Source organism: Lonchura striata, chromosome 2, assembly GCF_050655825.1.
Source record: "Lonchura striata isolate lonStrDom1 chromosome 2, ASM5065582v1, whole genome shotgun sequence".
Taxonomy (NCBI): domain Eukaryota; kingdom Metazoa; phylum Chordata; class Aves; order Passeriformes; family Estrildidae; genus Lonchura; species Lonchura striata.
The window spans coordinates 44,362,488-44,376,568 of NC_140704.1; the positions used below are offsets into that span (position 1 = coordinate 44,362,488).

The 14,081-nt window shown below is 42.8% G+C and overlaps 1 protein-coding gene across 1 annotated transcript in view; it reads right to left on the reverse strand.

The window, feature by feature from the left end:
- The window catches only part of TMC2 (transmembrane channel like 2), a 31,242-nt gene that overhangs the window by 3,245 nt on the left and 13,916 nt on the right, over positions 1 to 14,081 (reverse strand). The window contains exons 11-17 of the mRNA XM_085561150.1: positions 12,468 to 12,647; positions 11,495 to 11,647; positions 10,008 to 10,136; positions 7,809 to 7,876; positions 7,110 to 7,349; positions 5,220 to 5,345; positions 770 to 848 (exon numbers count right to left, since the gene is read on the reverse strand). Coding sequence (XP_085417276.1) covers positions 770 to 848; positions 5,220 to 5,345; positions 7,110 to 7,349; positions 7,809 to 7,876; positions 10,008 to 10,136; positions 11,495 to 11,647; positions 12,468 to 12,647 — 975 coding nt within the window. The remainder of the gene's footprint in view (positions 1 to 769; positions 849 to 5,219; positions 5,346 to 7,109; positions 7,350 to 7,808; positions 7,877 to 10,007; positions 10,137 to 11,494; positions 11,648 to 12,467; positions 12,648 to 14,081) is intronic.

Consider the following 14,081-nt stretch of genomic DNA (forward strand, 5'->3'; position numbering starts at 1 on the left):
CCTATTGTGAGAGAGGGTGTCAGGGATAAATGCCAGAGGAAGAGGGTGCAGCAGCAGAGGGATGGGCTGTAGGGCTGGCTTTGGCTTTACTTGCATACATTTAGGGCTGCAAAAGGGTTTTCTTCTGGATAGTAACTGGAATCTGTACTTTTGGATAGGGCTGAGTCCTGCTTTGTGATCACTTTAGCCCTGATCCCAGCCAGGTTGTGCAGCATGAAATGGTGTGCCCCAAAAAGTGAGCATGCTGTAGCACTGGTTCACCTCCTGCAGTACTTGAGGGTGCCCTTTGCACCAACATACTTCCTTTAAGCCGAGTGATTAATTCTGAATTTGAGCATTTGAATGTAATTTATGGAGTCCTATTTTTCAGTGCTCACATCCTCACTTTTACTGTTGCACCAATCTCTGCTTTATGTGATGTTTTGCTTTATGTGGCACTGCTTCCTTGGCTTGGATCCTGTCTTGCGCCAGTAAAATGGCTGTGGTTTCCATGGGCTTATCATTGTTCCTGGGAAATCTCAGACACCAAACCATTGTCTGAACTTCGAAGTAACTTACTTCTGGAGATGAAAAGCACAGTTTATAGGAAAGCCAACTGTAGTTCTGATGTATGAAATAGCAGGCTATTATGGGATGTGACCACTCTGCACAGCTAGACATTAAATGCCATCAGAGGGGACTGAACAAGCATGAAGTACGTCATCTTCTTGTGTCACCAAAGTTTAGGTGCATGGTATTTCAGAGGTGGTTTTGCCAGATCAGTACTTACCATTTGCATTTTCTTCTTCAGCTCTGCGTTGGCACGCTGATATGCTTTAGACACAGCATTCAGGTAATAAATGGTGAGGCTAGAAAAGAAAACATGTTGCTGTAGTGATTGGAATGGGAAAGATAAAGTTTCACAAGGAAGGAGCATGTAATTTTTTGCCTACCTTCTAATTCCTAATTTTCCCATCAGTTGTCTCCAAACTTTTTTTAGAAGCTCAAAGTTTAGGAAAAAGTTGGGCTGCCTATGGCAGGTTAGCCAAGACAGGCTGAGGGCATCCAAAGTTCAGTTCTCCTCAAAGAGAAGAAAAATGACCAGCCTGCCCTCATGCCTCCACCTTGGCTGTTCATGAGATCTCTCTGCTTCCTTTGCACCAGCACTGGGGAAACCAGGCACCAGCCTCGAGATGGAACTTGCCACCAGGTAACACAGGGACCTTAGGAAAAACTGGAAAATCAGGGAAACAGTGGTAGAATAGGGCCTTGACACCTCTCCCAAAAAGCAGTGCTCCAGGAACAGTCCTCCTTCCCCCTTTTCCAGGACCAGCTGCATCCCTGGACGGGGCCCTTGAGGGCAAGCAGAAGGCAGGTTGGAGAAGGGCCATGGGCTTTTGTTTTGATCCTCTCTTCTCCAAAAAGGGCACTCCAAAGCCAGGGGAACACTGAGCCAAGCTGGAGGGAACTGAAAGGCAAGTGGAGATGGGAGAGGGCATGTTGGCTGCCAGCCTCTGGCACACAGGGAGGCTGTGCTTTAAAACATGCCAAAGTGTCTGGGTCTGTCTTACCACCTCTGACACTCACCAGCCAGTAATATTTTGGTAGTAAAAAAAATGTCCCCTCCTGCTTTTGTGGAGTGCCTTTGTTTTTCTAAATTATAACCTCTACTCAGTGACTCCATGCCATTTCCAGGAAAAGTACCTGACATTCAGTTCACTGCTATAGTTGTTTGTGTTTGGTTTTTTTTTTTTTTTTTTAATAAAGTAGAAAATTCTCTTACAGAAGGAAAACAAAGGTAGGGAAAGAAAAATGGTTTCCTGACAGTTCATAACGTGTGTGTATTGCTCCAGCCCAGGTTCACCAACCTCAAATCAGATTCAAGGATTTCATCAACTAAATGCCTGACCCTAAGCCCAGCAAGGCACCATACACTGACATGTGGGTTTCCACATGGAAGATCAGGAAGTTTTGCTTAGGATTGCCTTTCTTGAGGCTTTTTACAGGGGAGTGTTTAAGGAAAATACATTTTCTTCCTTTTGCCTAACATTAACACAAAACTTGGTGATCTGGGCTCTCTGTCTTGGAAATTGTTTTTTCTTTTTGTTCTTCTGTAAAGGTGTGATAGTTTTATTTATTCTATGTTATCAAGCTCATTGTCTAGAAAATAGTACTTTGTAATCAGGGCTGTGAATAAGAATGGTGTTGATAACACACTGATGTTTTCGTTTTGCTAATTCTTGTTTATCCTAAGTTGAGCAAGGACCTTTGTTTTTTGTCTCACACTCTGTCAGTGAGGAGGTACACAAAAGAAACTGGGAGGGGGGCATAGGTGGGACAGGTGACCTGAACTGACCAAAGGGATATTCCACACCACAGAATGTCATACCTGGTGTATAAATAAGGGGTTCACCATTAACAGGGGCCAGTGTGCTTTTGGGAAGGGGAGTCTGAGTGGTGAGCAACTGTATTGTGTGTCACTTATTTTTCCCTTTTTATTATTATTATCATTTACCATTATTACTATATTTTATTTTGATTTTGAGTATTGAATTACTCTTATCTCAATCTACAAGTTTTTCTTTGATTCTCCTCCTCATTCAGCCAGGATTGGAGAGAGAGAGAGAGAGAAGAGGTTGAACAGGTAGCCAGGTAGTGCCTAATCTCCATATGGGTTTAAACCATGACACCCTAGCACCCCTCTTCTCTGATGTATTGCTTCCCCAGTTCTGGGGAGAGTGTGGATCACTGTCCTTTTTTAGCCTGTAGAGGAATTTTAGTTTTTCCCCCTTCTTGATACAGTAAAATGCTTCTATCTTCTGCCAGGAAGCTCTTCAGGCCACAGCTTGAAATCCTACTCTCAACCTGAGTGAGATTAAGTTATTTGCCTGTGGGCACAATATCTTTCATTCTTCTTTCTTTCTATTTCCTATTTCCCTTGTCCTTGGGCAGTTAAAAGCAGGACAGTAAGCTTGACGCCCATGTCACTCACTGAACCCCATCATTGATTGGAACCAGGAGCTAAGAACCAAAATAAATAGAAGATGCATTTTGGATTGTACCTGGATAAAGAGAAGGGGTTGTCATGGCTAGAGAAAATTACTTAGTTCTGTCCATAGTAAGTGGAAAACACCTTTTTTGAGAGACTGCAATCAAAATCAACAGACCATCCATTTATGATCCACCTGTTGCTCTTTGTAGAGGCTATTTTTAGTCAGGCTGGATTGCAGGTTGCCTTGCCTGCTGATTTGAGGGCTTCTGGCTCTATGCTCATTAGGACTAAATGAAGCTTCTGCATTTCCCTGGTTTCAGTCCCTTTGAAAACTGGATGGGGTTCATCATACGGACAAGCTCCAGCTTAACCCTGTCTGACTGTCAGCACCACAGCAGAAGCTGAAGATTTGTGGAGACAAGGCAGGAAATTGGGCACTTGACTGAAGAGGAGAAGAGAAAAGGGCCAAAGCCTTAAGAAACAACCTTGTTTGTTCACTGTGATCTTATTGTCTGGGATTATCACAGGCAAGGTGAGCATGTAGATAACAAGCAGTGCCTCTGCAAGGCACTCAGTGCTCTCAGGGCATGTGAGAGCTACTGCCAAGGGACTGTAGGTCAGACTGGTCCAGGCACCATGGGGGAAGCCACTTCTTTAGGGCTGTGACTCTCTTGGGAACTGAACAGCTGGAAATCACAAGTATGTAATACATACAGGTAGTGTATCTGGGTGGAAAATGGAGACGTTTTAGGTTAAATGGACATAAGGTATCTCAGTTCTAAGAGGGGAATCAGAGCAGAGACAAAACTGTGTCTCAAGGGGAGTTGGACTAATGGTAAAGCTGCGGTGTGGGAATAGCCAGCACTGGGAAGGTGTGATAAAAGGTGTCTCTTCAACAAATAAATGGAATTTGTGTGGTTAATTTACCCAGCCGTCAGTGGAGGAAAGGGCAGGAGATTGTCACTGCAAAAGCCACATTATTTTCAAAGGTATTACTCTTTCTCATCAGCTTTTTTGAGGGTTGCGTGAAAGCCTCAGAAACCTGGTCTGCAGCCCTTTTGTAAAGGTGGCCCATTTGGGGTGTTCTTCAGTCTTCATTTTGTGTTTGCAGTAGCACCTGCCAGTGCTACTGTGAAGCCCAGAGGAACAGAGTTTCTAATTAAATATGCTTGGCCATGCTAGGGATGTGGTGTGAGAATTCTTGTCTTCTGCACAGACCTGATCTGATCTGTACAGGTGTAGGATCTACCTGCACAACTTACACTACCTGATCATCCTTTTTTGGTTAAAATGAGCAAGTAGCTTGAGGTAGGTAGAGGGCTGACATGTCATTTTCAGTTTAATTAGGATTTTTCTCGGGTTGTTTATTTAAGAAACCTTGTATGGAATTTGTATTTGATATAATTCAATGGCATTACCTTCACTGTAGCTATGCAGGATGAAGCATCACAGTGCCCAAGGGCAGTTGTGCTGGGTCAGCTCAGCTCCAATGTGTGTGGATGCCCCAGAAAGAGTCAGAACAGGAATCTCTGGATGTAACAGGTTCCCCAGCTCTCTCCCCGTCTACCATTGATTAGTCTGAAGTGCTCAGAACTGCCTACAGAATTTGGCCACAGCCCTCCTACTCATTTTGATAGTTTTGTAAAGCCTCAAGAACAGTGCCAAAAATATCTTTTCAAATAAAAGGAGAACTAATCCTAGTACTGCTGAAGGTGCTGAGGATTTAAGTCTGATTTCAAAGCTGAAATGATCAAACAGCACTAAAACAAATACCAGATGTATTATTTGGAAAATGAAAAAGTAAAATCCCCCAAACCCAAACAAAGCTCACAACTCTTCATATTTTTGGAACATGTAATTTTTGAATGCCCTGTCTTGGCTGTGCTCTAAATACCACCAGCTGTGACAGAAATTGCTTCTCCAAAATGCACCAGGCTGAGACTGTCCATTTATTTCCTGCTGGCTACAGAACATTTTTCATATGGAAGCTGTGACAGCTTAGATATCTACAAGGCCTCTGTCAGCAATGTATTTCATCCACAAAGTTGTGTTTAATTGGGTCAGGTAATTAAATTTTGGGAAATTGGGTTAGGCAAAGGTATGGGGAGGGGGGATAGGGAGCATGTGTCTGCTCTAATCCATGCTGTTATCTCAGCAGAACCTGTATTTAGACCTCACTAACATACCAGAATTTTCTTTTTCCAACCTTCCCCCCAGCCAGGCATGTAATATTGCAATGAAAACTTACACCATGAGCAGAATTGCAGGTATGATCAGTCCTGGATTTGCCACATAGCTGAAGATCTTGGCAACAAAAAGTGGAAAATCAAGCTCAATGGTCTCTTGAATGACATCATACATCTTTTTCTTTCCACTGAAAAGACAAACAGCCAGTTAAGGAGTGCAGATATCTTCTGGAGGGACAAAATGCCCCATAGTCTCATGGTACTAAGCAGCATGTTTCACCTCTCTTTCAATGAACGTCAGCTTGCTGAAGGCCACAAAGAAGTATAAAAATGCCTTTATTTGAAATTTTCTATTTGTTCATTCATTCCCTCTCTCTCTCTCTCCTCACTGATTATACAATTAATCTTTGCTAGGCCAACTTGCTTCTGGAGTCAATACGTTTATTTCCATGCCTGAGTCCTGACTATTTATCCCTCTGAAATAGATAAAACCCTACAGACTGCAGTAACCACATATTTCTGATGAATATCTTGTTAAGTATGGCCTTTTCATGGTAGAGATGACTTTCCATATGCAAATTCCATCTTTCTGAAATAATGAGCCAACTTGAAGAGCTTCTAAGTAATGACAAAAATAGCAAGCTGTGATTATTGCTTAATAGGAGACTCAGTGAAAGAGTAATTTCAAACAGGATTGATAAAGCAGATGAGAGTATTCTGTATGAAAGAACAAATCTGCAAAGGGCTGGATTATGTAATTGACCTTCTTCTCTCCCCAGCATCTCTGGTTCTGGGAATTCAACCCTATCAGGGCTATTCCTCCCATTTAGGCTTGGTGCCTCCTGGGGCTTGCAGGATTCCAGTCAGGAGGGTGTTGGACTCTGTCTTGATGATGAGAGTCAGTAAAGAAAACTTGGATAAACAGTATCCCAGCCTCATCAACTGCCCGGAGCTCGGGAGAGCTGAGCTTTCAGTCGAGCTGCCAAGGGTCTGAATCAGGCTGAGTGGCTTTTGAAGGGTTGATAGGGAATTGAAATAGCTCTTTCACATTGCAGATTAGTCATCTCCAAATGATAGTGCGTGTGCAACAAGTTACTTGTCAGATCTTCTGACATTACTCGTTGACACCTGTCCTTGTTAGAGAATTGAGGGTATTTTGGTCTCTTGCCTTTCCCCCCGAGTCTTTTAGCTTTCTGATGTCATTCTCCGTCAGCAAGCAGATAACCTAAAACATTGCATCTACAAGAACAATTTGTTCCAAGCTGGCTCCTTGCTGAGTCAGATTCAGCAGGCCCAGGAAATGGCATTATTCAGTCAAATTAGACTTTATTGGCACGTTAATCCAGTCCACTGGATGCTTTGTGCAGTGCTGATTCTGTCCTAATTAAAATAAACAGAAAGCCCCACAACATTTTAAAAAAACCCAAACAGCAAAGAAGGGGGGGAACCAAAAAAAAGGCAGCAAATTTACATGCTCAGCCCTATCCATTTCCTGCTATTTGCCAACCAAAGTCAACATGTAAAATACATCCTTTGGACTCATTTTGTTTCCTCAATGTTCCAAAGAACCTCTAGGATCCTCCAGTTGGAGTGTGTTTGTTTGGGTTTTTTTTTTTTTTTTTTTTTTTTTTTACTGGGGGCTGCACCTTGTCAACCCCTGCTGTTCTCTGATGCTTTCATCAGTGTGTGTTGGGAAAACACTGGGAATCATGTAGCAGAGAAGAGCAGCAGACAGGAGCAGTTTCAGTGCTCCCAGCTGACTGTTTACACTCCATAGCTGGACATGACCCTTTGCCTCACATTGCTAAGGATTTAAACACTTCACCATCTCTGCTGGAGTCCAGTCCTTCTAACTTCATGAAAATATGAAAATTTTGTTCTCAAAACTAAATGAAAATTTTGTTCTTGTGTACCAGAGAGCAAAAATATCCTTTTTGGTGTTTTGATAGTACCTGAAAGGTCCACAGTCAAAGGAGGGAGGCAGTGACATGATGGTGTAAGCCACAGGCAGGAGGCTGAGGAAGAGGATCAGCAGCAGCAATCCCATGTAAAAATTGTTAGACTTGGATGCTTTGAAGACTCTTGCATGAGGGACATTGCTACTCATAACAGCCCAGCACTGAAAATACATGGAGGTTAATAAGCGCAGCACGTTTATACCCACGAGCCCTGGTGCATAAAAGGATCCCATCCTGAAAAGGAAAAGAGAAGGACAGGAGGTGTTTTTTTGACAGACTGGAAGGTTTACTCTTTTCAAGAACAGAAAAGGAGGTGTTTGTGTGTGACAGTTTTGTTCACAAACGATGGCTGAGCGGGCTGATAGGTGCTACCCATGTGCTCCCACAGGAGAAGTCATCTGCACGCACAGGTTATGGTATGGTCTCCCTCTCTGAGGACCAGCAACGCCTCAGACTGCTCAGGGGTTGCAAAAAAAGTTTTTCAGTTTGTGACAAAAATTTCTTGGAGATGCCTTGGGAAATGTTAGGTGAATGTAACCAGAGGAGAGAGACACTTTTATAGTTAAGCACAGAAAGCCAATCAGTCAGAAAAAAGAGAACCTAGAGGCTTATGTAGTTGGCTTGGAAGCTTTCTAACTCCACTAACAGGTTTTCTAAATAATGTGAAAAATCATAAAAAAGGAAATATCTTACCAAATCATTCCCTGGTTGAAAACCAAACCCAAAACGTTGCCACTAATGTCAAACTCTGCATAGGACGGCTGTATGGGGAAAGAAAGGAAAGTGTGCTGTTGCTAGAGGTATGTGCTATTGTTTTCTGCTGGGTGCATGATACTTATTTAGAGCTGGCAAGCAGAGGTTCCTGGGAGGGCTCCTGCTGTGTGCACACTGCTTGAATGAGCAGCAGCAGTGTGGGGAAAGCAGAACTGGAGCTGCTTCTCTCTTGGCTTCCTGAAAACTGGCAAGATACATGGAGGTGCTTAGAGCTGCTCTGTGTTTCTCTCTCCCTGCTTATTGCCACCAGCTGTGAGCATGGCACAGGACCACGTTTAAACTCCAGCTGGTGCCTGGCTATGGACTTACAGTTCAACCCTGGTAAAATATTGAATCTTGAAGCAGGGATAATTATGAGCTGGAAGGCAAATGCTATGCTGGATTATTTCTGTGTCCCTGGGTCCAAGCTGCTGAAGAACAGAAACACAGGGCAAAGGGAGAGAAATATGAGGGAATATATGACCTGATGGGTATTAGGTAGCATTTTACTCTGTGCTAGCTGACGTATTGCTCCATATAAAACAGTATTTTAGCTATCTGATGTGGGTGCTAATGGTGGCAGGTCCAGAACAGGCTGACCTGATCTACTGGCAGTATTTGTTGCATTATAAATTTTTATTTTGTTAGATTTGCCTATGATGAAGCTATTTCTTCTATATATATATACTTTTGTGTGCACAAAATGTAGGTAATTTTTGGCAGATGAAACTTTGTGTAAAGATTTTCATGTTATGTTTTCTTGAAAAAAAGTACTTTTTTAAAATTACAATACAAAAAACAGCATTCTAAGAAATGGTAAGTGATGTTCTTATAACTTTGGAATATCCTATGTGGTATGTCAGTTTTTTATGCCATTTGCATTTACTTAATACTGTCAGCAATTCATAAAGTTGAAGATGTTTGTGCTTTATGATGAAAATTCAAGGGAAGTGTAGTCAGATTTTTGCTTCGCTAACTGCTCACAACTCTGGGAAGGGATGGCTGTAAGCACTGTTTTCTTTGGGTTTTTTTTTGATTCTGGTCCATTTTTGTTTGAAATCTTTAGCTAGAAGTTAATATTGGCTTCTTCTTCACATGAAAATAAAGACACCTTTCAGTATCTGCTATCCTCTGCCTTGAGTATTCCTATGTGAGAAGGCTGGGTTAAACAAGAAGCTTACTCATTATCTGCATTAGAAAAACACACATATAAAATTGTGCTGGTGTCCCTGGCTAGGGTGAGCTAGTTGGCCATCAGCAAACCATCTTTGCACAGGCAATGGACGTAATTTCATGCTGCTTGGCTGCTGGGGGGACCTTTCTAGGCCACCCTGGGAAATGTCCTCTGCCTCCCTCAGAAGAAACACAAAGAGCTCCACGAGCAGCAAAATGCCTGTTGTGCCCTGCCTCCTCTTCCTTGACCAAAGCCCTCCTTTTTTGCTCTTCTCCAAACCACTCCTGGGAACCCTCCCAATACAACAGCTAGGCAGTGGGTGCACTGATCTGCTTGTAACCTTGCAAGGTATTTTCTTCTCTGTCTCAATCCATCTGGTTTTGCTTCCTCCCATGTGAATCAATGGACTTCCCTCCACCCCTCCATTATTTTAATTGGTGTTTTGTGCAGTCCCAGTACTGACTGCTTTGGTAATGCAGCCTTTATAAATACCAGAGTCCAGAGTCATGTGTTACACATTGCCTTCCCCCCTGTGAGAGGGGAAGGCAATGCTCCTTGTTCCATTGCAGCAGAAGAAACACCAGCTTCCAGGAGCAACCAGGAGACACTGCTGTGAGAAAAGCAGATTCCTGCCTGCAGGGTAGGCAATGAACAGGAAGGTCTGGGGCTTTGAAAAGGGATCTAGAAGAGCCCAAGGGTTTGGAGTTGTAACAACTGAATGAACACCAGATTATTTCTTTTTTAAGTCAGCTTCATGTTTTAAACTTCTGAGATGGGGAGGAGAACTGCTTTTTTGTAGAGTTCTTACTGGGATGGAGCTGATTGACCCCAAAAAATTATGCAGACTGGATACCAATTATCCAGCAAGACCAGACAGCCACTGGAAGCATTCAAAACAAATTCATTTGTAGTGTTTGACCAAATGGCCCTAAATTACTTTTATCTTCTTGGCTAAAGATACTTACAAATCCAGCCTCTAGGTCCCAGCACCAACAGTAATTCACAAATCTGACAAAGCAAGCTCGGATGAAATCTCCCACCAGAATGGTTATGTAGGTCACCAGGATATCGGACACAGTGAGCCTCACAAACTCCTGCAATTTAAAAGAAGGAAAAAACCCATTTAACTCATATAATTTCAGTAACACATTCAGGACAATATTTTTTATTAAGCTATTTGTCTTTATATGACAGTAATCTTCAGAAAAGCATGCCATAGGCAAACTCCATGCCTGTCTTCAAGCACTGTGCAGTGCCTAATCTTCACCTTTGTGCTCAGGAGCTACAAGCTCTGTTATAGCTGTTAGACCTGATAGCTGCTGCTGGCATTGACTGCACTGCATGCTGAGGCAGCACAGACAGTGGGAGCAGAATGCTAATGCTGCAGTGGTGCTGGTGTAAAATAAACACAAGCCCTCAGTAGTTTTGATTGTACAGAGCTCTGGTGTGGCTCAGCCACGTAACTTTTATGTGGACTCCTAAGAAAATTTTTCAGTTGTAAACAAGAGCTGTGCAGAAGTGTAGAGAAAAGAGATGTGCAAGACAAGGAAGATAAAAAATTACAGGCAGAAGGAAGACTCATAGGGTGGAAATAACTGGTGGCCCAAGGATTCAAAAGGAAAGACAGTCTCAAGAAAAGTTTTTAAAGTATGAGGGGGGAAAAACAAAGATCTGCTGAATGACAGCTCAGGTGCACCAAGGATCAGCTCCTTCTGAGGGGTGACAGTGTCTGGTCTTTTCCCACATGACTGCGTACCACTTGGCTTTTGAAGATGCCTTGAGTGTGCACAGGAATGCATAGCCTTGTAGTTTGGTAAGCCCTAACTCTCTCTGTCAGCCAGTAAACCACAGCTTTTACTTTTTAAGTTGTGCATAGTCTGGCTGCAGATCTTTTTGGTGCAAGGTAAATGTTGCAGGGTGAATTTGTGTGGTGAAACTCTGAGGACTTGAAGGCAACCCTGCCTGCCTTTCAAGGGGGTTACTTTTGCCTGATTTCTGCTTTAATCCCATGGCCTCATGCTGTATTATGGATTGGGACACGTCAGGAGTTCCCCAGAGGTGTGTCCTCTGGTTGGGTTTTACGCCTGCACCAAAGCCTCTCTGGAACAAGTGCAACACTAAATGGAGAAGAGAGGTTTGCTTCAAAGGCACAGTCATGATCTGAACAAGAACATGGTGCACTCATGGCTGCAGACTGCCTGGCCTTTTGTGCTCTTCACAGCCAGTGCCTCAGAGCTGTGCATGCCCTGGTTCCAGCTGAGGATTTCACCACCGTGACCTGAGAACCATGGCCAAGGGCTTGTATTGCCTTGGTGATGCTGTATGAGAGTGGGGGAAAGAGCTGCTGTTTGTGAGGAAAACTTCAAGCCTGGATGTTTTCCCATCAATGGGAAAAATAAAAGTGGATCATCCCAAATAAACACAGAGACTTGCTACATAATGGATTTCTTACAATGCCGACAGTTGTCTCCCAGCAGGGTCCCCTGGGCACGTCTGCAGGGTCAAGGGGAGGTGGGGTGACAGAGCTGTCATTCCCTGCAGATGAGTTGTGGTGACCAAGCAGTGTCCAGTGCGTGATGTTTTTTACCACATCCTCTTCCGCCAGCTGCAATGAACAGACACCCCCACACCCCCCCACCAAGACAAAACTATCAGAAAATAGAAAACATGGAGGTGTTTGAAGAAATCCAAGGCACTGAGTTCCTCCCTCCTCCTTAGCAGTTACCACCCCTTGTATAAACATCTTTTCACAATGGAGTTACAGTGCTGGCAATAGCACAGAAAATCCTCTTTTGCGTGGAGCAGGGGAGCAGCAGCTGAGAGTGGGTCAAGGCTCCATAAGTTTTTGGGGAATAAGTAATATGTACCCTGCACATGGAGGAGTCAGACTTCCTTCAAGACTCCTGCATGCAGATGTAGCCTTTGCTTAGTCCTCCTCCTTTGCATGATTCATAATTTTTCAGGGCAGAGCAAACCACCCTGGTTTTTCTAATTCTCCTCAGTTTAAAACAGAGTAATTTTTTCTGTGGATAAGTTAGACGTTTATCCTTTTCTGCAGTTATCTGGCCACAACATACTACTAGGATAATGTTAAAGAGGGGAGGCAGGGGAAGAGGATTATAAACTCTGTCCTCAGGGTCTGCAGTAATAGAAATAGCAAACAGTGTCAGAGGGAGAAAAAAAAAAAATACCCTAACATGCTGTGATTATAAGAAGATAATAACTACAGTCTTTTCAGGGCGGTAAAGAGAAGCCAGAGACTCTGCTTGGTGAGTCTCCCTGGGGCACTGCTCAAGAGGATTAGGGACAGAGCAAGCACCTGCTGCAAAAGGGGTGATTGTCCCTGCTGGCTGTGGGGACAGAGTATGTTCACCCTCAGCTCTGGGAAATGCTATTTGACCATGGCTTTTTGGCTCAGCTCTTACTTTTTCGTTGACATCATCCATCAAGGCCAACAAAAATGTGTAGAGGTTCCCCAGGAAGAGTGCAAAGATCCGCCCCAGCTGCCATTTCAGCCCAATGCGGGGATGGTAATTTTCTAGTGCAGCGATGGTTTCAAACAGTGGAGGGCAAAACATGCCCAGCAAGGACATCACAATTTCAACCTGCCACATGAGGAAAATGAGATAACTGCTAATAGTAACAACAGTGACTATCTTACTTGGAGCAGAGTGGTAGCTGCTGGCAACTGGTTGTATATTTCTGAAGGATTTATAAAGGGGAAGGAGTCAAAGCAAACTCAGCTTCTGGCTTTGCTTAGCGTGCAGGCGGCACAGAGTCAGACTTTAGGCTCAGGTTGCACAACTTGCTCTTGCAGGAGCATTTTTGCTCTTATCTCAAAGGGATGAGCTCCAAAGAATTTGCTCCCAGTCAGTCCATACTCATGAATATTTAGGTTCTTCAAGTACCTTGCAGTATTGCTTGCATCAGCTCCAAGGTTCTTATTTTGGTTTCAGAGGAAGCGCAAGATTTGGCTTGTGTGCCTAAAGATAATTAGTCAATGCTAATGTTTATTTTCCACGTTCAGCACCTTTGCTTTTGCAGAAGGCATTTACAGACTTGAACGGAAGCATGCCAAGATCTCAGTTTTGCAGCTCAAGAAAGTGGTCCCAGTGGTATCTTTGTTTCTTTTTATCATGCCAGATAATAAGTTGTACTGTGGTCAATGAGGTCATTGGCCAATCAAGGTTAGCTCAGGTGTGACTTACAGGCTTTAAATATTTTTATAGCCCTACAGGCCCATGACCTATATCTATATAGGTTCAGGCAGTCTCTGACTCCTCTTTCTGCTTTTTTTTCCAGAAGAAGTAACAGTACCCAGCACTGTGTTTATTCAGATCTCACTTTATCACCAGGAAAGGGTCAGACATTAAACCTTTTTTGTAAGATTTTTTTTCTTTGGGAAAAATCTATAGTGATAAATCAAAGCATTTTATAAGCAAGTGCTGTTTTTCTAAAGTTTTTTGAAGGAATTTCAAAAATGCATGGCTTTGAATTTAATTTGGCTTTAATATATAAATACATAATAATGTAACAGACATTGAAATTAAACCTTTCCATAGGTTGAAATATTTTTTGCTCTATGTGAAGAGCTTAAAGATTTGAACTTCTCATTCCAAAATCAGACAAAGGAAAACTTTGACAATTGACTCTTTTTTTTGCAGGTTCTAAAACTTTATTCCCATTATTCAAGGTGGACAACAAAGATTTGATTTTAGAGTTAAGTCTGATTATGGACATTTCTAGACTCAGGGAGTTTTCTAGTACAACAGAGTTTGTAAGCATTATTATGCAACTTGATTCTTAAGATGATGATTGGTGTTTGGAAGTGCTGAAAAGCCATTGACTTTTCTAGTGATTTATTATAAGAGTATTTTCCTTTCTCTGCAGGAGTTGTTAATTTGCCCTGGGAAATTTCAGTGAGATCAATGTGCATTGCAGCTACAACAAGTGCAAAGGTACTGAAGGGGAATCCTGTGTCATGATAGGGAATCTCCCTGCCTTGGATGCTATCCTCAACCTCGTAATTAATTTGCTGA